Source organism: Dromaius novaehollandiae, chromosome 15 (genome assembly GCF_036370855.1).
Source record: "Dromaius novaehollandiae isolate bDroNov1 chromosome 15, bDroNov1.hap1, whole genome shotgun sequence".
Classification (NCBI taxonomy): domain Eukaryota; kingdom Metazoa; phylum Chordata; class Aves; order Casuariiformes; family Dromaiidae; genus Dromaius; species Dromaius novaehollandiae.
This window is the reverse complement of record NC_088112.1, coordinates 21,472,936-21,498,213: the sequence shown is the minus strand read 5'-3', so window position 1 is coordinate 21,498,213 and position 25,278 is coordinate 21,472,936. Positions and strand designations below refer to the sequence as shown.

At 42.8% G+C, this 25,278-nt stretch overlaps 1 protein-coding gene across 1 annotated transcript in view; it reads right to left on the bottom strand.

Annotated features, from left to right (window-relative positions):
• Positions 1-567: 567 nt before the first annotated feature.
• Positions 568-25,278, bottom strand: part of LOC112994066 (organic cation/carnitine transporter 2-like) — a 31,212-nt gene continuing 6,501 nt past the window's right edge. The window contains exons 2-10 of the mRNA XM_026118175.2: positions 22,472-22,575; positions 17,798-17,952; positions 16,365-16,536; positions 13,683-13,809; positions 8,918-9,018; positions 5,436-5,650; positions 4,422-4,604; positions 3,106-3,241; positions 568-2,097 (exon numbers count right to left, since the gene is read on the bottom strand). Coding sequence (XP_025973960.2) covers positions 2,010-2,097; positions 3,106-3,241; positions 4,422-4,604; positions 5,436-5,650; positions 8,918-9,018; positions 13,683-13,809; positions 16,365-16,536; positions 17,798-17,952; positions 22,472-22,575 — 1,281 coding nt within the window. The 3' untranslated portion in view covers positions 568-2,009. The remainder of the gene's footprint in view (positions 2,098-3,105; positions 3,242-4,421; positions 4,605-5,435; positions 5,651-8,917; positions 9,019-13,682; positions 13,810-16,364; positions 16,537-17,797; positions 17,953-22,471; positions 22,576-25,278) is intronic.

Genomic DNA, 25,278 nt, shown 5'->3' with positions numbered 1-25,278 from the left:
AAGGCCGTTAAAGGATGTGCAGCGAGGCCTGCAAAAATCAGATTCTCAGTTTTTGCACTGGTTTCGAATCATACACTGCATTAGAAACGCCTCTGCTAGGGTCCTGTCCACCTCATCTACCAAAACGAGAATGACACTGAACCTGCTGAAACGTCGGGATTTCTCTTCCCAGAGCTGACAATATGACATTCTGACAAAAACAAGTTTCTCTCTATTGTTCTGTGACACGGTGGCGTTGGCCGACTACCTGCTACCGCCGGAAATCGAAGCAAGCAAACAAGTATGTGAGAAGATGGTGGGGAAAGAGGAACAAGCCCTAATAACTAAGACATCTGTCGCAGGAGTTAGAGAACTGCAGCATGTACAATGCTTCCCACATCTTGTTTCTAACGCAAGCAGGTTTAGAGGGCACAAAACAGTGCTGCTACATATGGTTCCCTCGGACAGAATACGGGGTGATGGCTAACAAAAGCCTTAAATCAGCTGCTCCTAAATATTTAAATGCAAACTGCTAAACTTTCATAAACAGCTGCTGTACCAGAAAGTAAGGCCCCTAACAGCTTCGACTATAGATGTTTAGATTGTGTTTATTAAACCTTTTACAAGACAAGACAAAACACAAGTAAGTGCCACAAAAAACAAATGCTTTCATTATTCGAATGTGTCACAGCATAATGTAAATGCACTTTCAGAACAGCACAAATGAGACCGACATATGTATAGATATATCTTTTAAAGAAACATGGGTACTACCAGGGGTGCTTCTGTGACCCAAGGAATTATTTCTTGGCAGACTGTCAACGTGATTTCTTTTTCTTTCTTTTTTTTTTTTAAAAAAACAATTAAAAAACAACTTCACTGATTCCATGACATAAGTGAAATAACAGACCTCATAAAAATCATGCGCTTCAAATTTGAGAATCAAGAATCAGTGGTCAGAATTTTATACTAAATTTTGTTCTCAGTAAATTCCTCCACATAAAGTCAATGCAGTGGCATAGAACACAAAAAAATTAGCTCTAAATATCGTATCGAGCGTGTGTGTGTGTGTGTGTGTGTGAGACACACAAGTGTGTGAAAGAGAGAACAAAATGGACAAGAGAAATAAAAATTCTGAAAACGGATCTACACTTGTTTGCTTCTGTCATTCAAATTGCACAAAAGACTTTAAAAACAATTTAGACAGAAGACTTCTAATGCATATCAAACGGGAAGAACCCCAAACCAGCACCCCTTCCCCGCCTCCACACACAGATGAAACTTTTTGCATCATTTAAAATAAATATGGCCTCGAAGCGGGTCACATTCCAGTGTCAGATGTAAACAACATCATCACATACTTACATTTAAAAGACAGCATTGGAAACAAGTGGAATTTTGTGAGCAAAACTTCAATGCTAGAAATATCTTGTGCAAGACGATCCTCTCAATCCATTCTGAGTTAAAACATATCAAGTTTTAAATTAACTTTCAAAATCTTTCTTTTCATCTTCCTGAATTGGTTAAAAAGTTCAGCATGTGCAAAGTCACCCGAGTAAGATGACCAAGCGGCATGTTTTCATAACCTTTACTATAATAAATAAGTTTCCTTCTGCCCAGAGACAGAAGTCAAGGAAGCAAAATTAATTAGCAGCTTTTTCTGGCAATTTTTAACTCTTGATATGCATTATCTCTGAAGAAGGTTCACTGAGGAATCCAGGTACTCTGCCAGCCCTTGAACTCGTTTCAAGCATCTTTCATCTGAACTATATGCTTAAAGTTACAACAGATTGATCAGATACTGTTCCATGTTACTGATGCATTAAAACAAATGAGGCTGAAAATCTCATTTAAGGCTATACAGTATTTACGGTCATATAAAAAGAGAATGTACGGAACACAGTGTTCAAATTAATAAATAAAGTTAAAATTACAGGAGGTGAAGTGTTGCCACTAGCCCTTTCTAGAAGGAATATTAGAAGAAAAGTCCATTTAACTTTCAGTCCACCAGGAAGTAGAGAGGAGTTTCATCAGAAAGCTGTGCTTTTCAAAATCACTGGATTCTCTTCTTCCTCCCTTGAAACTCTTGTGCTATTAGATGCTGGCCTGTATTTTAGTCTGTAAAAAAGAAAAAGAAAAAAGGAAAAAAAAAAGAAAAGAGAAAATAACTAGTAACCAATGTATGGGGAAAAATATCTTTGATATCTTGACTATTTGACATTATAGTCTCCTCATTTTAATATCCTCTTGGCTCTGGTTGTACAGTTTCCATTCCTATGCCAGGTATTTGCTTGAGTACCTTCCCAAATCAGAGTCACAGCAAAAGGCCAAATACTCTCAAAGCTCTTCTAGTTCAATAGAACTAAATGGAAGAGTTCAGCCTTTCACCACTACTTACGTGGACTTTAAGAACCTACAAAGATAAACTATTTTTTAACAGCTTTCAATACTGCAAAATCATCTAAAATATACAGACTAAAATTAAAATAAAGACCATTTAACTGACAAGCCATTTTTAACCAGGATTATTACCTGTCAAAAATATTTTGATTAAAACTTAAAGGATCACCATACCTTTAAAAGCAACTATGTAAAGCAACACATTTTTATAAATGCATTCCGTTCACGTACTTTTATTCAGTCAGAGTAAAACGGTAAGTTTGGAGCCTAAAGATGTACATACAAACTTGGAAAGAGCGACCAAGATTCCAGCCAGGCTCTTACCTCTTCAACAGAAGGGTTAACTAAACTACCAAAGCCAGACCCTCTCCCTGGCCGTACCTAGACAAGTCCTCCTCTCCTCTTTAGGTACTGCTCAAAGCTGTGTCTTGTAAACAAATCTTTCCAACTCTTCATTCTTATAACTTATAGAATTCCTAGCAGTGCATAGCCGACTTTTAACCAAAACCTTCTATGGTATACAGGTATACTGGCCCATAATTACTTGTGCTATAAATTCTTCAGTCTCTACTGAGTCAATCTGTTCTACTGCTGGTACGTTTTATACATAGCAAACTTTAAATTCTTTAAAATCTAAGATGGAGCTATGCAAGGAGAAATATAGGTATACACACACATGTACATAAATTTATAGATAGAAAAGAGAGATTAGAGGGCAACACTTACCCTTTCACTGTGAGCATTTGCTCGGTTGTGTCAGGAAGAGGCATACCATAGCTTTCTGGCAGAAACAAAGTGAGAATTCCTGATAGTACAGTCAGGCTCCCCATGAGGATGTAAGGCAGGAATCTATCATAGGCACCTAGCAGAACACAAGAAGAGTGAACATCAACTTTAAGTTATCAATAGCAGCTGTATCTATGAACTTGGGTACATGGCTTTATCCCTGCAAAGTTTAAGCTTTCAGTAAAAAAAGAAAAAAAGACCCTCAGAGTCTAGCATTGAAAGTGGACGTTGATTTATATGGGGGAACTCAAGAGACTAGGAAATAATGGCTATGAGAGCAGTATAAATTGACTCTATTGAGTCAATAAGATTTCTTCAAATCTTCAAAAGTCTTTAAAGTACCTCTTTAATAGGCTTGAAAGAATTTCTGTGTTATAACTATTGTTTAGCAATGTTTTGACATCCTCCTGGTTTTAACAGCTGAATAAAAATCCTGTTGCAAGCGATAACTTCACTATGTTCTAAAATCCAATCCAACCTAAACAACCCTTGTGACCCGAGGCTGAGCAAAAAAGAACAGAAGCAGTCATCGTTTGGTTACAGCACATCAGCATGTTACAGCTAACACAAGACATACATAAAAGATATTGTCTGAACCTTCCTGTGTGCAATATGGAAACAAAGAGATGTAAAGAATTCTAACCCAAAGGCCAAGATTTGTAGGAATGGAGAATGACACGAGTGTCGGGGTGTGCACATCTACCTGCAGTTTCACAAGATGCCCCAGGATCTGGGGACAAAGAACAGCCAGCAAATCCCCATGACTCACAGAGGTGGGACACTGATCACGGTCAGCTGCAAAAGGGTACAAAGCCTCTCCAAAACCTGCACACGGTTGCCAGCCCAAGAGCAACGCAGGAGCCATGAGGAGGACTTGACAGATGGTGCCATTTGCCCTCCATGTCATCGCAGTGGATCCTGGACCTGACATCTGGACACAAGGACCATAGCGCCAGACTGCTCAACATATGTCTTTGATGCACACATTCTGGTGCCTGTGAGTGTGAGTGCAAGTGAGTGAAACCTACTTTATTTCAGTTTATTTTAAGCAAAATCACCTTCCCCTCCTATAAGGTCTTGCACTGATGTGTCCTATGTTGTGGCTACAGCGTTGCGACAGCATTTCCTACACAGAAAGATGGTTTAGATGCAATTCTGTCAGCAGAGTTAAGTTTTGTAGGCAGTACCAAAACAATACTTTCCAAAAACCAGCATCTGCCCAGTGTGCGGTACCGGACAAACGGCCAAGAACTTACCAAGGTAAACGAAGTAAGGCGAGAGGATGCTGCCCAGCCTGGAGGCCATGGAGCTCGCTCCAACTCCCATGTTTCTCACCACTGTTGGGTAGAGCTCAGCCGTGTAAACATAAACCATTGAAAAGGCAGATGTGATCCCAAATTTCCCTACCATCACCAGGAGAACAGACAGGACACGAATATCTGAAATCAAAATGCAGGAAGACCTTCAATAAAACTGACAAATCACCGTATCTATTAATTTTATTGTGTTTGTATAACTCCCATCTAATTACAGTATCTGGTGTCTTTTTTTCCTGTACATAGCTACAAGCATAAGCAACTGTTATTATTGCTAGGACTCCAAGTTCTTGCTCATTCCCTTTTGTTTACTTTTTGATTTGTAAACGTGTTATGCACGAATCTCCTCCCCCCACTCCTTAACCATATTCAACATCATTATTAGAAAGAGACCATAACCGTCTTAATCTAACTGGCCTAAAGGTATGCATGCTTTGATATCCAGTAAATGTTACTTTGCCCGCCTTTTTAATCGCCCAACATTATTTTAAGTATCCACACTTGTTCACTACAAGCTTCTTTGCTTATCATGAATGTTTCCACAGTGGCTTTCCTGGAATACATCCTTTTCATAAGCCCTGAAGGGAAAGTCACCCCGACAGCTGTTTGGGAAGTAAGCTCCGCAGCCTCTTGGTAAACTCCTTTTAGTCTAGTCCTAGTTTTGCTCTAGAACCTTGCCAGGGCACCGAGAGGTACATTAAGGTAAAACTGGACTGCAGTGCTGATCCCAACAGACCCCAAAGCGAATGGCCCACCTTTAGAAAAACGTATCTGAACTGACGCGCTGTGTGAGCTCCCTGTGCAGAAGCACTGGGAGACAGGGAAGAGAGGCAGAGATAGGAAAAAATCATCTACATTTAGTCCCCTCAAGATACTTTTCATCCACATCTGCCCGATGCATGGTACTGGACTTCACCTCGCATACATGTTTGATATCAACTAACGGTTGCATACGTGCAGGCACCAGCTGGATGAAGAGAAGAACGCAGCCTCCCAGGAATAACGCAGCAGCCATCGAGTACCGTCGGGGGAAATTGCGAAGCAGCAGCCAGGAAATTATATAGGCTGGAACTTCAATCACTGCTGAGAGGAAGCAGTTCACATAGATGTCTCCGTGCAAGTTAGGTGTGTCAAGCGAAAGTCCAAAATAACCAACAGAGATTATCATCCTGAAAGAAGCAGAAGAACAGTATCAGACAGATTTGCTCTTCTTCCTGAGATTCATAAAGATGCAAGTTACCACGAACCTCTTTACATCTCTGTTAAGCTCAGAAATTACAATTCCACTGTGGAAAGGAAATTCAACATCTGTGCTATTCTTTCAGCTTTGAAGCAAGCATCTAAAGTGCTGACCTCGGAAACAGCAAGGCAACAGTTACACAATGCTGCTGCATTTTATTTGAGTTTCTCTGGAATTCAAACATTTAAAAAAGAAAAAAAACATCCTATTCAGCATTAACATGGTTAGGCAAGTCTGGAGCTGCTGCTAGCCTTGCCGAGGCACAGGCCTATGAGCTCACCAGTGCTGGATGTTCCTGCAGCTACAGCGATCATTTCTGCTGCCGTTGCATGACTTTGCAACTATCCTTTCCACTCTCACTCAGACCTTTCAAGAAAGCTCTCAGTATCTGCCACTTTTAGATCTCAACTGTCCCTGCTACTCAAGCTGATGGAGAGGGGCTGATTGCTTCTCACACATGCCCCCACGTTTCAGGCTGGTCCTGAGAGAGAATTGATTCACCCATAACGTAGGGATACAGAGGTTTGCATTGCTAGTCATTATAACCTTAGCCTAAAAGTCTGGGCTACTGAATTTAGCCTGCTTCTGAAGCTGAGGCTTTTCACTGCGTTCAGAAAGAGGCAGTAACATTGAACTCCGGGTAGACGGAAATGTTTCTGTCATTACCTCCCTGTTTTGTACACAGAGAGGAGGAGCAGGGCGTCCTGCTAGTCCCAGGCTGGCTGGACAGCCTCCAAGGCACGTTAGCGTGGCTCTGCGCCCGGGTCCGGCACAGTAGGACAGAGCAGCACTCACTGGGGGGGAGCACTGCCGTCCTAGCCGGGCCGCTGCCCCGCAGGAGCTGGCTCCCATCTGGCCAGCGCACACAGCTGGCCTTGGAGACAAACCCCGTGGTAGCTCGGGAGGTGCTGGGAGAAGCTTGTACTTCACCAAGTAACAAATAGTAAACAAGGAAATAATGGACACTGGGTCAGGATGTGTGAAACAATTAGGCACCGAGCACTTCATACTTCCTTTCCTTCAGCATTTATATTATAAGGGAACCTAGAGACGTTAAGCAAAACACTGCACAGCACAAAGCAGGTCACTGTCCCTGACAAAGTTATGACCAAAAATTAGTCTCTCTCTTCCCTACTTCACATGGGAAGAGCACTTATGGTCCAACTGCTTAAAATAAAGTTGTCAAGTATACCTGGGAAGGCATAAAGGGATGTGACTACGGGTAAACCCGCATTTCTGTGTATGATCTGCCAGCTAAAGCTATTCACTTCAAAAGCAATTATTATGCAGTGCTGTTGATGCTGCACAAAACACCCCTCCGTGCTCCCAGCAGTTATTACAGGCAATGAACTAGCTGAACCTTCTGGAAGCCACTTTCAGGAGCCATTTGCCACAGCTTATCATATTGGCAAACCTTCATACAAGCAAAAATTGTCTAGGGAAACTTCAGGGGTACTTACACATTTCAGGGTAATGAGATGCCAGATTTTCTCCTCCCTGATGCAAAACTAGCAGAGAGATTAGTTTAAAGGCTTGCTCCTCACTCAAAATTAACAAGACTATTTCCAACCCTCAGCAATATATGATGGTGATGTACTGCTATCTGCAACAACTCTGTTCTATAGAGCTTCTTGTATGAGACCCTCCAAATCATAGCTCAGAATATACCATCTGCGGGTCAAAAAACACTGCCGCGAATCAGCACAGGATGCTTCACATTTTGGGAAATGATTTAAAAGGAGGTTAAGCAACTGACATGCAAGGTAAAAATAGCAGAAAACTAGCCCAAATCCACTGAATACTTTTCTGCAAGATTTGCGAGAACAGATAAGATTATGCAAGTCAGTTGCATATCTTTGGCTCTTTCTTCCTACCACAAAACTTCTTTTATTAGGCAGTAAATAGTCATTCGGCATATGGAATGGATTACACACTGCCATGTCACTGCAGTTCTTTGAAATGATTTGTCCTACCAGAAATGCTGTTCAAACAGGTTTCACAATTGGTATATATACACCCATGTGTGCAAAACTGGCTGTGCCTATGAACTCTGTACTACTTATAACCCTGTAGGTTATAAGAAATGAGGCAGTCTCAAATCTCCAGTTCCCTTCCAATTAAAGATGAGAGTCAGCATTTGCAGTCAGAGGGAGGGAAGACAACAGCCTATGGAAACTGCATTGACATCTCCTCAAAGAAACAACACACCCCTTTCTTTTTTGAGCTGTTGTCCTTTCAAGATCCCTTCTCAGTGTGTCAGGAGCACTGCGCTTTGCAATGGGCAGGAGAAGCTGGCTTAAATATCAGCCAAATCATCACCTGATCCAAAAAGCCACACACTGGTAGAACAGTGGACTAAACTCCAAGCTTTTGCCTCACTAAGGCAAAGGCACATTGTTCTAAGAGACAGCAAATAGACTTAGATTCAATGCAGTTGAGGAGCTTTCTCGGTTAGGGCACAGTAGGTACATGCACCAATTAATTGTCACTTTGATGGTCTCTGCCAGGATATAAGTTACCCTCTCCATTTTATCTCTTCTGCAAACATAAACAATATCAATTAACGCCTTACTGAGATTTCCAACATGGGAAAATGGCAGCTGTTTAATCACACTGAGCACAAAGTTTTGCTTCAGCTAATGCAAAACAAGGTTGAGGATGGCAGGGGAACAGACTGGTTAGCATGAAAGTCTAGGAAAATCTCAGACTACAGCTTCAAAGGCAGCTTTATCCCTTTAAGAGGCAATATAAAAAAGATAGCAAGATTTTCCCCAAAGTCAGCCAGTGCTGCGTTCAGACCCCTGGAGAATAGTTCTCCAACTGGGGACAGGGCACAGATCGTTCTTCTTAGAGACTTCATTCCAGGCACATGAGAACTCCCTGACTCCTAACACTGGGCACGACTCCTATACATCACAGTTGGTTGATTTGATTCTTGCTTAGTTGAAGATAGGCCGGACTGCTTCCAAAAGAAAAAACAATCCACATGTGTTTCTAGACTGTTGCTGAAATAAAGAACATTTGTAACCAGAATCGCTTAGCTTCAGCCAGTAGCTCACTGTTTCATGAACTAACCAATTTTGTCCATACCTCTTTGGAATACCTTAGAAGTTCTTGCAAAAGTGCTCAAAGAGCAGTTTCTTACTGTTTTGCTGCTTGCGTGCTTACATACTCCTGAACCACATTTTTTCCTTACCAGAGAATCACTGACATAATTGTGACAGTTCGGATATTCTGGGTTTTCACTAGATCCAAAATGGTGTAGGCTTGTTGCTTCTGGGAATTCGAGTCTTGCAGCTGGAAAGAAAAAACAAACATAGGAACACTAACTTCCTGCAAATAGAATTATTGTGAAAATAATCCGCCCAAACAATTTATACATCAATATTTTGATAGAGCCTTGGTCTCTTTCAACGTGCTGCAGCACAGGAACACGTGCCTCAGTTTTAACCAAGGGGGTATTCGCCGTAAGAGCCACCTACCTGTGAAAGCAATTCTTCCTTCCTGATTTAAAGTCACTTAAAATTTAGGCTGAAATTAGTATTTTCTCTACCTGAGGCCCCATAAAGCAACTGCTTGTTGTTACTTTTATATTTGAATACTAAGCAACAGTATTAATTTACAGTTTATATGTCACTACTGGCAGGGTTCTCAAGCCCAGTTTTGAGCACTACAACCTTGAGGATCATGCAGATCTACTGCACCCAGTCAAGAAGAGAGCAACAGGGATGATGAGCCATGTGAAAAACATGATCTGTGAAAGAGTGAAAGAATAGGGTTTATTTAGCTTAGGAGCCAGAAGACTGAGGGAGACTTAGAAGACTGAGAATGGTCTTCAAAGACCAGCAAAAGTAAGAAAGCAATAAATTGTCCTCTACGCCCACTGCAGACAGGGCAAGAAATAACAAGATTAAAGTGCGGCAGGAGAGATTTAGTAAATGACTCCTCATTGACAAATTGCTTGATGAGCTGAAGCGTCCCCATCATTATCTACCCTGTTTTTAAAAGTCGTCTTCTAAGAATCTAAGCAAAAAGACAACACATCCCTTCTCTCTGTCTCCTGAAACCTCCCAGCTCTTCAAAACAAAACAACCTCCATGTAAACAATGCAAAGATACTCATGCATGAAGCATGCTAACAAGTTTTGTGCTTGATAAGATTACATAAAAGCAAAGAATTTAAGAATGTGGACTTTAATTTAGACTCCTAAACAAAGAGTACAAGGGAGGGATTTTTCAAAGCATGGAAAGGGTGACCTGAGAGCACAAGTTCTATTCGTTAAAACTGAACTCCGACAAAGCAATACTGTATGGCTGAAAAAGTACCTTTTTCTAGACATGCCATAATTTGCTATCGCAAAAGATGCTAGGTTTCAGGATTTATCACAGGCTACTTGCTTATCAATTTCATGCTGATTTTCCATAGCCTCACAGTAAGGATGTCAACAAGATCTTGCTCTTACAGTTTTCCGCACGGATACAAGATATCCTAACAGAAAAAGAATCCATGTGAGTGAATCTCAGAGTCTATTAACAGTTGGAAATCTAACAAAGAAGGAAAGAAACATCCACCTTAGCAGCTCAAAATTATCAAATGAAAAGAGTAATAATACTGAAATATTTTTAATTTCAGCACTTATCGCACTGTTAGCCATCTTGGCAGCTCACAATATTTAAGGAAAGACTTGTCTTATCACAACTAGAAGAATCACTCTTGCCTGACAGAGCTCTACTATGTGCAAACACACACACACAACGCATACAAAGCTGTCTTCCTCCCATGATTTTCCAGTTCAGCATGGATGGAGAATGTCATATATTAATTGGGTTTGCTTAAGGACTGAATGCCTTTTGTTGGCACTATGTACTCCTTCGCGGTGTGTGTAAATGATCAGCAGATAAAAGTAAGTTGTGACTGTAGCTTCAAAATAGTGCAGTCATTAACTACTATAAACTTTTCAGAAGTGTTGCTGTCTGATCTAATATAACATACTGTACTCTGTTCTAGTTTAATTTACAATACTTTTTTTCCTTAAAACATCAGGCTAGGCTAGTGGAAAAAGTTAGATGTATTCTAGGACACAACATATCCATCCAGAGACAAAAGCAACCATCAGTTTAACTTAATTCTCAAGAACCTCTTCATATTTGGTTATGGGCCTGTTTCTTTTGGCAAGCTAGTTCCCGGAGACTGTCTTGGGGCCCTTAACTCTTGTCCCTCAACTTAAAATACGTATAACCTCCTCAATGTCTTGTAAACTTTATCCGAGATAATGGGAACACAGGTGTCATTACAGTTGATGCAACGTCTGTATTCAGGTGAAAGCCATTTCTGAGGTATAGCTTGTTCTGAGGACCAGGGGGATTAAATAGCGACCTGATGTTCATGCACGCCAAGCTTCAGTGCATTTGCTTTCATGAGTCTTCATTTTCTACTAAGGAAAACGGTTCTCCCTATTTCATAGCTGTCACACTGCCTGAAGACAAACCTCCCACAAGACAAACTACAGTCAGCTCTACAGCTCACAGCCCTTTCTCATAAATCACATGATCTTTCCTAAGGACGCTCCAGTTCTGCCACTGTCCGTTGCCAAGAAACCAACAAACAGGAAACAAAAAAGAAAAAAAAACCACACAAACAAACCACAACACAAACCCAGGAAGACAGTAAAACTCAAACAGCCACAGTCCATGAGAGACAAGTGCCCTGCTTTTCGGCAGCTGGATAACCAGGCGGCATGATCGTTGATAGGGCAGGAGAGCAGGAAGGACTGCAAAGGGCTGGGAGGGCAAAAGTGATACTCAGCATCCACAAATTTAAACCCCTACGCAGGGAGTAATTCAGCACCTATTTACGCTGTGCAGCTAGTCACCTGCTGAGTCCTAAACGTGGTTAAGTCTCTGGGGTCTAAATACTCCCGGCGCTGCTTTCCAGCCACACGGGATCCAGGAGCAGCCGCCGAGGGAAGCTCCGGCTCCCGCTCCATGCAGAACGCACATTCCAGCTGTGTGAGGCCGGCAGCCCGGCCGGGTTTCGGCGAAGCTCCCTGCAGTGTAAACACACTTCCTAGAAACTCAAGAGGAGATGCGTGCCTTCTGCTTTCCAGTAGAAGTCTTCAGAAAGCAAACAAAAGAGCAGGGTAAACAGACCACTGCTGAAGAAAGACTTTGCACAGATTATTTTGTCACAGTATTATTTTACTTGGGGGGGGGGGGGGAAGATGCTCAGGAGTTCTGGAGTGAAACAAGAGCCCTTCAGCCTGGCTCGTTTTCCTCCGCGTGTCAGAACGTTAATCTGTGTTTATGCAAGTCGGTGTGCTACGGTTTATCTGCTCGAGCACAAACGAGCACTGTGTACCCCAGCCGACCCGGCGGCACAAGGCAGCGTTGCCCCCCCGGCCAGTGCCGCCAGGGCAGCAGCCCGCGTCCAGCCCCTGCCTTCTGCTGCTTCGCAACCCAGCCCCATCCAGAGGCAGCAAGGACTGTAATACTGCTTTCTAAGAAAGGGAGGTGGAAATGTGCCTGGGGCAGTGGCCTTTAGCAAATATTGGAGCCAGAGCCAAACTTCTGTTCTTCTGCAGTGCTGCGAATGGGCAAATTTTCATGTCTACAGCGTGAGGAGGAAGACAGAGAAAACATGTTCCAGTGAAAATCCAGGGGAAAAGCCATTATCAGAAGGTCTGGGTTTTCCCAGCCTCCTCAGTGGATTCCAGCCAGACCAGGAAGTCTGTCCTACTTTCTACAAATAAGTCTGCACAAACAGGATGGTTTGCACCTCAGCTAACTTTAGCCCAAGCTGAAGCTGTTTCAATCTCAATAGCAACACATCACGGTTTAATGGCTAACCATTTTCCTCCCTACAGCGGAGAGAGGCCTCGTAAACAGTGAAGACACAGGGTACAGTGACATTAACAGCAGATCAATTTTCATATCAACAACTAGAAAATGTCAGCTATCAGCCAGAACACAGCCGGGTAACTGTGCCCAGACACACTGCACAGACCTGCCTGCAGAGGTTCCCACTCTCCTGGACTATGTAAACGATCTCATCCATTTGTCTGACTTCTGGAGGTCACATTCGAATGCGTTTGGAGCTGCTCCTACGCTTTAAGGCCTGCAACAGCTCAGACAATGGGGAAATGCCTAGAGGAAACAATGGCACATTGGAAGAAATGGATGGGGAAGAAAAGACACTGCTAGCTATTCCATTCTAAAGGCACTTGAGTTTTGACCTCTTTTTAATATGGAGTAGAAATTGAACTAGAACATCATTATTTCCAGTGCCACCGGTCGGGATTAGTTCTGTATTAGACTGGGCAAGCACAAAATCTCTTCAAAGCATAAATATTACTATCTCACCTAATCATGGAGACACAGATTTTTCTGTTCAAAGAGATCACTGTCTGGAGGAAAATGAAGAGTAAGAGAGGCCAAGAGCTTACACATCCTCTGCTGGGTCCAAGACATACTCCTTTTCAGAGCAACGTGGCCAGATCCCAGTGGCCCTAAAGACCAGAATCCTAGGATATTCATCAGCTGCCTGGGCTAAGAAGATTTACTGCACTCAGAGTCACTGGAATAAACCAGACTCTGTGCTAGTTTGCCACTGGCTTCATATAGCTATCTTTAGATCACAAAATGATAGCTAAATTATCAAACAAATTCACTGCCTTCCCCCCAAAAGCTACAGCTGAAAAGGAGAAGATGGCTATAAACTGGATCAAAAGGACGCTTGCATTAGAACATTGCGTGGGATAGAAACAGCAAGGGCTTTACAAATCTTAATGAAGTGGGGGAAGGGTATTCTGCTCCAAGGCTTTTCAGAAAAGGGATGACATTTTACCCATTTGAGAAGTGCGTAATACGCTGCAGGCATAACTCAATTCATATGTCTGGAAATTAATCACTTTGCATAGTCATTAAGAGGTCCAGCACACAACTTTACTGCTAAATGACTCTTACCTCAATAGGGTCAAGTATTACATCTGGGGCTGTAATGCCATTCATTTTTGCAGCCTTTCGGATGATGGCTTCTGCCTCTTGAAATCTTCCCTGAGAAATCAGCCACCGGGGAGATTCTGGAATGACCCTGCAAAAAGGTTCAGAATAAAGTGCCTGCATTTCCAGGGACAGTACTGCTGCAGACACCAATACACACTGCTCCAAGCACGAAGAGCTGAAAACTTGCCATACCTTGCATGTATTATAGCAATGACAACCAAAGTGACAGAGTTACAAAAGCAGATTAGTATACTGAAAAAGAACAAACTAAAATGCACTCATAGATTTAAGAAATACCAAGGAATGGAGCTATGACTCAGAAGAAAAAAAAAAAGCAACCAAAACTTTCAAAGTACGGAGGGAAAAAAGGTTTAATTAAAGGAATTTGGAAATGTGAAAATATAAGCAGCATTCTGTATATTAAGAGGCAAATGCTTAGAGTAACACACACAAAATTAGTAAGCAAAAATACTGTCATAAAGTCAAGTCAGAAAGGGGAAATCACATGAGTCATTCCACCTCCTAAGAGAAACTAGACGGAATGAGACTGCACTTGCTAGTGTAAGAGAAGAAACACCACCACCCTGTGGACTATTTAAACTTTACATGCCACTTAAAAGTAGTATTTTATTAACTAAGGAAGAAAATACTGAAGTCTCACAGATATGCAAGTCCTGCTTTTCAGCCCGTACTGCTTTGCAGCTTGTCATATCTGTGTCACGCTGATCATTGCCTGGCTTTCCAAAATAGCTGGTTTCTCATTCTGCCCTTAGCTCAGACCTGCTCTTAAAGTTCATGGATTTCAGCTGGCGCAGGAACAAGTGAATTCTTTTGAAATGATAAGTGAGAGCTCACCTTTCAAAAAGCAAGGGATGGATTTGAGTGGAAAGCAGCTCTAAGCCACATTTCAGCCTTCACTGATCAGCCCCCAGGGTAACCTGATGCGAAGGGGAGGCAGGGGTCAGAACCTGGTGCACTGTTCCTAACAGACTTTAAGTTAACGTGGCTTGTTCTCCTCCTGTCTGACTGACAGCTGCGATGGTAACAATAATCCCAAGGAAAGTGTCTTTTATCTATGAAGCAATATATTTGTTATTTTTTTTTTAATTATACTTTTCTTCACGGTTATTACATTTAATCAATTTTGACCTTTTTTCTTACAAACTAGCATACTGCTGTATTTTCAGGCTGTAAAAGGTGCAGGAGAGACGGGCGTTTTACTTTATAAAATCTGCTTGAGTTCCAATTTTACTACAGTGTATAGAAATACTTCTATTTTTTAGTTTGTTGTTATCATCATCAAAACAACGCATAACATTTGATGCAAGTTTCCTCCTAACTACATCTATACGGGAGATCACCTATTTACTTTTTCCTCACAGAAAAAACTCTTTGGATTATATATTTTCTGCATCTATTTAACCAACACCAAGCAGGGAAGCCATCTATTTTTGCTGGTTTGTTATATTCAGAAACAGCAAGATACTGCTAAAAAAAAAAAAGTAAAAAAGATTCTCAAGTATTTCCAGCAAACATTTACAGTGAGACAAAGAAGTGGGAGGTGGACAGGCAACATGAGAAGGACGCACTCCAGCCCACAGGAAAATAAAGACCTGAACATCAGAATCCTATAGCATTTCCAAACAGCACTGATGACCACCATAAAATTTTCTCCAGGCACGCAGGCAAGAAAATGTGCTAATGCAGAGCTGGGGTTGCTTTGCAGTATTTGACACCCTTCTGGAACGCCTGCTTCAGCAAAGGTCAAACCTCTGAAAACCAGGAAAACAGCGTAACGTTGTGTAGTTAGGCACTTAAATGCTATCCTCTGAAGCTGGCAACAGCCCCTGGGAATTAACTGCTTGCATTCCAGTTACATGGAGCGCTACAGCAGTAGCAACACTGAGCGGTGGAAGGACTCTTTGGAGCGGCCACGGAGAGCTGCAGGGCTTCTCCTGACAACTTCTGCATGTCAGAAAAGAGGTACACGTGTGCCTTGACGGACGCAGCACACCTCATTTCAGCACCGTGCCACCTAAGCCACCTTGGCGAAGTGGCTCAGGGTTGTCTGGACATGATGCCACCAGCAGGTGGGAGACAGTTAAGAGAGTGGCCTGCGGGTAAATGAAGATATAGTGCCAAATGATGTCACACGTAAAAGCTATTGCCAGTGAAGGGAACAGAGAGAGGAAACAGTAAGCAGACGTGTCTGTGCGAGAATACAACAGATGTTTGGCTACAAAACGGCAAAGTGAGCATGTGAAATTACTACATGAGTATGCTTCCCTTGCTACATTTTTTGGTTTTCAGACATTTAAGCATAAAATATCATTATTTAATTTTTTCCCTAAAAGATGAGTTTTCTTAATTTTTTTTATTCCTTTGCTCATGCAATCCCTTAATTTTCTAGGAGCTGACAGCAAATGAGGAACAGAGTTTTCAGGTATGAGTTAGAGATCACTCGCACAGCTATAGGCTCATGTCTAAAAGATTTTGGGAACAGGAAAGGACACAACGCCCATTCTTCCACCTGCCCACTCATCAATTTTATTGTTAAAGGCTGGTTGGCACGGAGTCTGGATTGTGAAAATTTGCCAGCAAGACCTTCTAAAGGCTAATGTATTTTAACTTGGTTACACTCACCACCAGAGCGGGATGCAGAGCAGCCCAGGTAAAGTAAGAGCGAGAAGCAGTGTCCGCCAGTCTCTGAGAAAGTAAGCAAACAGCGGCAGCAACATGTAGCCAAATGCATAAAATATGCAAACGCCTAGCGTGCAGAATAGTATACGAACTGATTTGCCAAGAATTTCAGTGCCTGTTCAAAACAAGAGAGTGAAGGTTAGTATTTTAACTTAATAGCAACCAAATAACTTACCAAAAATAACTTTAAAAATTGTCTTTGAAATATATTACATGGGATAGTTAAAGCAAATAACACTCTCTGCCCTCCAGTTTTAGAGGCACCACAGATCTACTTCACGCAATGATCCGGCATCATCTAAGTAATTCTGTACAGGGAGGGGAGCTAGGCCATGCAGTATTCCTGCAGCTGGAGTGGCTAAGACTTCTGCAGTTCTGCCTTCTTAGAATCTTCCATTTCACTTGAAGACTTAAAAACACCAGAAGCACTACAAAACATTCACACCGGTCAACTTCAGCTTGATCTCTGTAGGGCCCTCTCCAGCTTATGGAGAGAGATCAGCTTCTTTAAAGAATAACTCAGAGAAGCCTAAGTTATGCTCCTGTCGTGTATTGCCTTCTAAAAGACTATATTAACTGGAAAACGTGCAAACTCTTGGAGCCTAAACTTGAAGCTCATGCACGGTAACTACCAAAGGCCAGGCTGCTGTCAGCTGAATCAAATGCACTAAAAGGGGTCAACACTTCCCTTTAGAAACATTTTTTGACCTGCGAATCAAGAGAGGTTAAAAGAATATAGTCTTCCTTGTCTCTACAGAAATCTACGGAGATTACAGAGGGTGCAGCCCAATGTCTGCTGTGCAGTTAGTTCAAAAGGAATTTCTTGCCAACATTTGTTGCTTTAGACAGTTACTATAATTAATATTAATTGAAAATAATTTTTTTTTGAAATCTCAGATTCACAAGGGACTTCATATTCCCTTCTGCTAATAGTCTCTTAGCTAAACTGAAAGCACACAAAACAAGAATCATTATGCCATTTAATTCTTATTATAGGCTGTTTTAAGGAGACTTTATAATGTTTACATTTTTTTCTGTTATAATTTTGTACAATAAATATGCGTTTAGCTCCTAAATGGAAAATACAAACCCCTGGAAATCATGTCTTATACATCTCTCCAAATAAAAGATGGATTTTGCTTCAAATAATTAATTTCTGGTTTTTACCTTTTAGAACGGTAAGCCACAGAATTGATTCAGACTGCCTTTCTATCAACTGGAAATTTCCAAAGGGAGTATGAATTACTCGTGCTTGGTGAGGACCTACTCTTAACAGTGCTGCTTGGCAAAACAAATCAAGCCTGGCCAGTATTGAAAAGGAGCAGGGAAGAGAAGGCGACTAGGGAATGCACGCTATGCCCAACAGTAGTCCATACCAAGAACAAACGCTGCCACGTAGTTAGATATCTGTCCCATGCCGACCAGCATGAAGAGCACTGAAAACATCTCCCAGCTGGTACAGAAGACCTGCACGAAGCTGAAGCCAGTCTGCATTCCCATAGTTACAAACAGCACATTCTTCCTGCCAAACCTGCCATGGACAGATTAAATTAAAAAACAAAAAAATTATACAACAGCATGAAAGAAATCTTCAGAAATGAAAAGACAAGATTACTCATACGCATGTTTAGGTAGATACAAAATACCTGCAGAAAGCAGACGTTAAGAAAATGCGAGACATACACAACTGCTCTAAATACATTAAGAATTTCATTAGCCAAGAGGAAATAATATTCCAAAGCCACACTTTAAGTGCAACTTAAACTTCAGAAAAGTGATGGAACACTATTCCTCTTTACTGATAAGATGAGCAGGGAGACAAATCATTGGAAAGCAAATTAATTAAAGCCTAACAGCAGTATTAGATGCTCTTTCTCTTCTAAGCTGCGCTCAGTTCATTATACAGATCAGCATGTTAAAAAAAGAAGAGATGAAGCTTTCAGAAGAGGTGAAACTCAGGATTACAAGAGGCTATGACCAGTGAATGATCCCATGCTGCAATCTTGGTTCTACTTGGTAAAAATGAACTAAATTTAAGAGATTTTAGCAGCTTTCCTGAGGGATGGAGGTATTAAGTGGAAAGAAAACAAACTAAGCTAAACAGAATCCACACTGGGATCAGTTATAAGAGTCAGTGCCCCGTCTTGGTCTGGGTATTTACACAACTAAGTGGGCTTCTTGGCCTGTGACAGGAAGGCTAAAGAATGCAGGTTCCTGCAAACCCATTTCAAAACTCAACTTGACCACGAAATCTAGAGTTGTGTGCTGTAACGCTCAGGTAGATTAGAATGAATTAAGAACAGACCACCAGCAAAATACTTTCCAAACCACCTATTGCTTCTGGAGTACTGATCCACCCCAGCGCTCCCCCGTCCGTCCCGCAGCCAGGCGTGCCGGGCTCCAGCGCAGTGCGAGCCTGTTTCTGCAGCACACCGGCAGATGGTGGCAGACCGTAGCAGCACGCAACCGAGCGCGAGCTTGCCAAAGCAGTCTCGAGGGGCTGGCTGCTAGAGGCACGTGGTCTTCTGATCAGGAACTAGCTGCCCTTCAGTGGTTATGAGTATCTGCATGAGCTGCACTGTACATTCAGAAGTATTTGCGCATTTCTTCGCCCTCATAGCTACCACCAGAGTCCCAGAAGTTGTCCCATCTTCCGGCAGGCTGTCCGAGTCTAACGGTCAGTCCCCAAAGGAAAGGAAAGCACAGCTAGCAGAGGCGGCCAACAGACGCAGCAGCTCGTGCAGCTGGCGCAGAAGAGGCCAGCAACGCTCCTCAGAACGGCACCCACATCCGCAGCAGTGGTGGTGACGCACCGCAGGGCACAGTCCCCAGCAGCTGCCGGAGCAGCCAGCCCTGTAGCATCGGACACCTTGGCCCAGACGGAGTTCTGGAGGAAGGATGCGGCTCTGCAGGTCAAGCCTGGGGCCTCTCACTGAGGCTGGGGCAGCAGATGGTCTCCTCGACTGCAGATGTGTGCTTGTTGAGATTGTGTTACAAGTAAGGGAGCTGCAGGAGAGGTCAGAAGACTGCGCAGCATCAGGGGCTATGAGCAAGAGACTGACCGGCACTTCTCCAGCACCCTGCAGCTTCAAGATACCAACCCCCAGCCCTACCAAAGGAGGAGCAGAGAGAGCCTGAGCTTAGTGGGTTGGGAATGGAGACTCCCAGGATGGTGAAGGCTGGAAGCTTGTGGCTTCTGGCACCAGGATGGCACCTCCTGCTCCACTGCAGACTGGCAACTACAGAAGTGATTCAGCACCCTTACAGCTGATGAGGGGCCGAGAGCTCTGTTAAATGAAGCATCTGAAGCAGAATAAAGTTGTGAGTGATAACAACAGGAGACTCACATCTGCTGTCCTGACCCACCATCTAGAGAGATCTGCTGCTTTTTGGGGGATCTGGGATCTTGTGGAAAGAATGCCAAGGCTTGTCCAGCCCTCAGACTGTTACCCCTGCTGCTCTTCCAATGTAGGCAACCATGATACTGCCCGAGGAGACCTGGAAAGCATGAAGCACAACAGCTTGGCTCAAGGGGTGATGACTGGTGAGACCAGGGGGGAACTCTGGAGAAAGGAAGACTTACCCTCGATGGAAGATCATCAGGTTAGGGAACACTCAAACAAGCTGGACGCACTAAGTCTGCAGGTCCTGATGGGACGGACCCACGAATGCCAAGGGAGTCAGCCGGTGTCATTGCAAGGTCACTCTCAAACTTTGAGATTATTGCATGGCAATCAGGGAAGGTTCCTGAGGACTGGAAGAAAGCAAGTGTCACTCCTATCTTCAAGAAGGGCAAGAAGGAAGGCCTGGGGAAGTACAGGCTAGTCAGCCTCACCTTAATCCCTGGGAAGGTGATGAAAAAAGTAATTCTGGAAAGCATTTCCAAACATATGAAGGGCAAGAAGGTGATTGAGAGAAGCTGGCATAGATTTATGCAGGGGAAAAGTCATGCTTAACCAACCTCATAGCCTTCTACAATGAGATGACTAGCTTGGTGGAAGAAGGGAGAGCAGTGGATGTTTGTTATCTTGACTTTAGTAAGGCTGTTGACACTGTCTCTCAGAACATCCTCATAAACAAGCTGATAAAGTACAGGCTAGATAAGAGAACAGTGACGTGGACCAAAACCTGTTCGAACTGCCAGGCTCAGAGGGCTGTGATCAGCGGCATAAAGTCCAGCTGGAGGCATCACTGGTGGAGTACCCCACGGTCAATACTCTTTGACATTTCATTAATGACCTAGATGATGAGACAGAGTGCACCCTCAGCAAGCTGGCCGATGATACAAAACCAGGGAGAGTGGTCAATACACCACGTTGTTCCACTCCACTCAGAGGGACCTCAACAGGCTGGAGAAATGGACAAACAGGGATCTCATGAAGCTGAAGAAGAAATGCAAAGTCCTCTACCTGGGGAGGAACAACCTCCTGTATGAGCAAAGGCTGGAGACTGACCAGCTGAAAAGTAGCTTTGCAGAAAAGAACTTGGGAGTCCTGGTGGACACCAAGTTGAACATGAGCCAACACTGTGCCCTTGCAGCAAAGAAGGCCAAAAGCATCCTGGGCTGCATTAGGTAGAGCATTGCCAGAAAGTCAAGGAAGGGGATCCTCCCCCCCTCAGTGGTGGTGAGACCACATCTGGAGTCCCATCTCCAGTTCTGGGCCCCCCAGTACAAGAAAGGCATAGCCACATTGAAGCAAGTCCAGCAAAGGGTCACAAAGATGATTATGGGATTGAAGTGTTTATCAAACAAGGAGAGGCTGAGAGCTGGTGGTGTTCTGTCTTGAGAAGAGAAAGCCCAGGGGATCCTAACAATGTGTATAAATACCTGATGGGAGGGTGTAAAGACAACAGAACGAGACTCTTCTCAGTGGTATCCAATGGCAAGACAAGAGGCAGGGGGCACTAAGCGAAATACAAGTAGTTCTGTTTAGACATAAGAAAAAAAACTTTTTTATTGCAAGGGTGATCAGACACTGGAACAGGTTGCCCAGAGAGGTTGCAGAGTCTCCATCCTTGGAGATACTCAAAACCCAGGACTTGGTCCTGAGCAGCCTGCTCTAGCTGACCCTGCTCTGAGCATGGGATTGCATTAGATGACTTCCAGAGGTTCCTTCCAACCTTCACTTCACAGAATCATAAAATAGTCAAGATGAACTGCAGCACATGCTGAGATATGTCTAATGGCAAGTTTGACAACAGTAACAGAGACAGAGAGGCAAAAACTTCAAGTACTAGCAATGGCAGTATATACCCCACATCACCCAAAGATCTGTACAGCAGTAGCTAGATGGATCTGTTACAGCCCATCCCACCGTATCAGAATATCAGAAATACTGAGCTTTTTAGAAAAAAAGTTACTGCATCACAAACTAAAAATTCATGATGCTTCCCATTTTTTCACATTTGTACTGATAAACAGAAAAGCCAGGGTACTCTGGGCCTAGAAACATAGCAAAAAAACCCTAATTCCCACAAATGAAAAAAGCACTGTTTCTCTGAGTACAGCTGAATAGCATTCATGCTTTCCACCTTCCACAAATGTTGGACTTAGACCCGGCATTTGATGAGGAGGAAGAGAAGCTACAGGTATTCAGAAAGAGAGAATTATAAACTTGACTTCAAAACAGGAAAACAAGCCCCAGCGTCTCTCTGAACATAGTCCAAAGTAATTAAAAGAGAATGTCATGGACCTGATTTTTCAGAAGGAACTTGATATCTTACACCTGTTTTCTGTCATTAAAAAAAATAAAGTTTGCTGCAGGAGTGATTTCTCCGGAAAACAAAACAACAAAACAACAGAAAACAGATAGACATCCACTAACGATCTGTTAATCATTCTAATGATTAATCTAATCATTCTGTTCTAATTTAGGACATTTACTCTGCAAGATCTGTGTACATTCAGAATAGACAATCACGGAATAAGGGCATCAGCACCCTCCTTGTTAGCAGCTGCAGAAAGACACTTATAGCAACTTTCGGTTAGAAGAATTGCTTACAAAACAGCATCAAACAAAGAGTTAGCAGCTTTGGTGTATATACTTTACTTGTCTGAGAGTTGTCCTGATATGAAGGATCCAAACAGGACACCCACAAAAAACAAGGAGGTACTAAAGGGTCCCTTCCAGTCGTCGTCGCACACGAGGTTCCACTGCAGGGAGAGAGAAGCTTTAAAGAGAGAACACACAAATTTTCTAATAAACAGGATTCCTCTCCCCCAAAATGCCTTGGCTGAGCCCAGATAACAAAAGTATACTAGAGTTCTTCAGGAAAATCTCAGTTGTGATCTTTGGAATACAAATGTAAATATACAGAAATCGACCCAAAATTTCCATGACAAAAACAATCTCGTGAAAAAAGAGGAAGAAAAAAGGAGGTATTTATTAAACAAAAACGGCAATAACTTGCAATCTCTCACTTGCTTGATGTTTCTGGAATGAGCAGCCTGATGTTTCTGGAATAACATGCATGTTATTTGAACTCTGTATCAACAGCTGTTATTGGAAGAGTCTTAATTTCATTCCTGTTATCTGGAAAAACTGTACAACTATTAGAAGAGAGCAAGAAAGCAGCAGGGACACCTTGTCCCTCGCCTCCCCGCTGTGCTATGACTGGCAGAGTCTCCAGAGCTCTCCCCTCGCCGAGCGAGCTCCTCCGCCTGCTTGCGGAGGTGGCAGGAGGTGACGCAGCCCCGCCGAGGCCCAACACAAACAGGGAATTTAGAGGCAACCAAATTCCACTTCTGATGCCAGGCCAAACCCTCCTGAGCTTATTTATTCAAACAGCTCCCACAGGGCCCCTTCTGATGTTTTAGGAATGGAAACTTTTAGAGATTTAAAGTGCATTCAAATGGTTGAAACAAAATTAAAATATTTACATTGACCACAATGATTGACCTACGTTCACCCCCAAATAAAACAAATAGTGTTCTTTCCTCTTAACTTTTAAATTTGCACTGCAACAACTACCAATGCTTTGATCGGCCCTGCAAGAAAGCCAGGCTGCTGTGTCTGAAACCAGCCATCTCCCTGGTTGATGCACCGTCACCTGGTAATGCCAGCATTTCATTTTGTTTGCTGGCCATTTTTTAAAATCCAATAGGACCTGGCTTTTTCCTTCTCTCTTTTCAGAGCTATCCTCTCTTTCATTCTTCACCATTTCCTTACCACTAAACCTTGGACTCAGGCATCTCCCAAGCCTCAGCCTATTCGTGCTGCAACTACACCACAGTGGAGGCTTTAAGGTGGGAGAAATCACTAAAAACCACGCACTGAATGAAAAACACAAGTAGTAGTTTTTCACTTCAAGATCCCTGTAGCAAAACTCAAATGAACCAACACATTTCATGGAATAGCATCTGTCTTTGAATTATCATCAGTAAGTTTTTCTAGAGATGAATTATCCTCATCCATACAGACTTCACTCATCTGCATTCATCTAACTTCAGCTTCCAGCCCTTCGACTATCTTATGACTTCATTTCTCAGAATTATTATTATTTTTTAAGCTCACGGAGTGAACAAAATGCAACTTTTCCCTATTTGTAACTGTAATCAAGTCATTTCTTAGCCTTTTCTTTGATAAATCCTCCTCCTGATTTTATTTCTTAAAATCCTCTTCTTATGGTAGACTTTATAGTCCTCAAAATTATTCCTGCCCTGATTTTCAAAACATCTTCCGTTTCACAACACGTTCTGAACCACAGACACTAACACTCAACACACTGGTCCAACAAATCCTACCACCACCATCCGTTCTGCATCACTGCTGAAGCTCCTTTCGGAACCACAGCTTTCTAACGGCTAAGGAGTTTACAGCACTCAGTAGGTATTTATCTTACTATACAGGATTTATCTTACCACAGCTGTATCATTTTGATTTAAAATTGTAATTAACATATTTGTAATAAACCTCTATTTATTCAACGAAAAGCTATACTTCATTATAGATTAAAGAAAGTTCAAACAATTCTATGACAGTCATTCACTGCGCCTAAGCCAGCCAGGAAACTTCAGCGAAGTTTATCTAGCATCTTGGAATTACACAGCAAATGATTATTATCAAATTTAAACAGCCAAAGGTTTCGGTCATTACCAAATGTCTTCATCCGATGACATTTATTGGGATAACAAATACTACTCCCAGTAGAAATCTTGCATTAATAAAGACTCTCCTATTCGCAAAGTCTACTCTTTGCAGCAGCTCCTGGAACTAGACATCTTTTTCAGGATCAGAACTAAAATCCAACCAGCCAAAGATTTAGCGAAGTCATTATTTCTCAGCTGGTCACTCTGTAGTTGTGAATCAGCTGCCTCCTTTTATCCATCGCCCACTTTGTACCTTGACACATCAGTTGCACAACACTTGGCTTTCCAAATACTGGCATGTTTGTGCTCAGCAATAAACACTTTCTTATGACCACCGAGTTAGAGACACTGCTTGGAAAAGTTCATGGGACTAAAACATTTTGCGTTGCCCTGCCAAAAACTTATTGCATTGGCAGGTGGAGAGGTATCAGCCTCTGAAATGCCACTCTGACCAGTGGATCAGTGCTGAAGTCTTCAGCTTTTCAATGACTCACCAAGGAGGGCATCAGCCTTCCAGCTCCCCCATCGCGCCCGGCCCCGAGCCGCACGCTGCCCAGGATGACGGCACCGAAGTACCACTGCTGAAGTACCACTAAGAGCAAGCATCCCCGGATGACTTACTGACCGAGCTCACAGCATACCCTGAGCCAGTGCTCCAGCACCACGTGCAACCTTCACTTCTTAGTGCCCTTTGAGTTAGGCTGCTGGATATCACAGCCTTTGCCCCAGTGAGTACGATAAGGTTAACCTCAGCGAGTTATCAGGGCT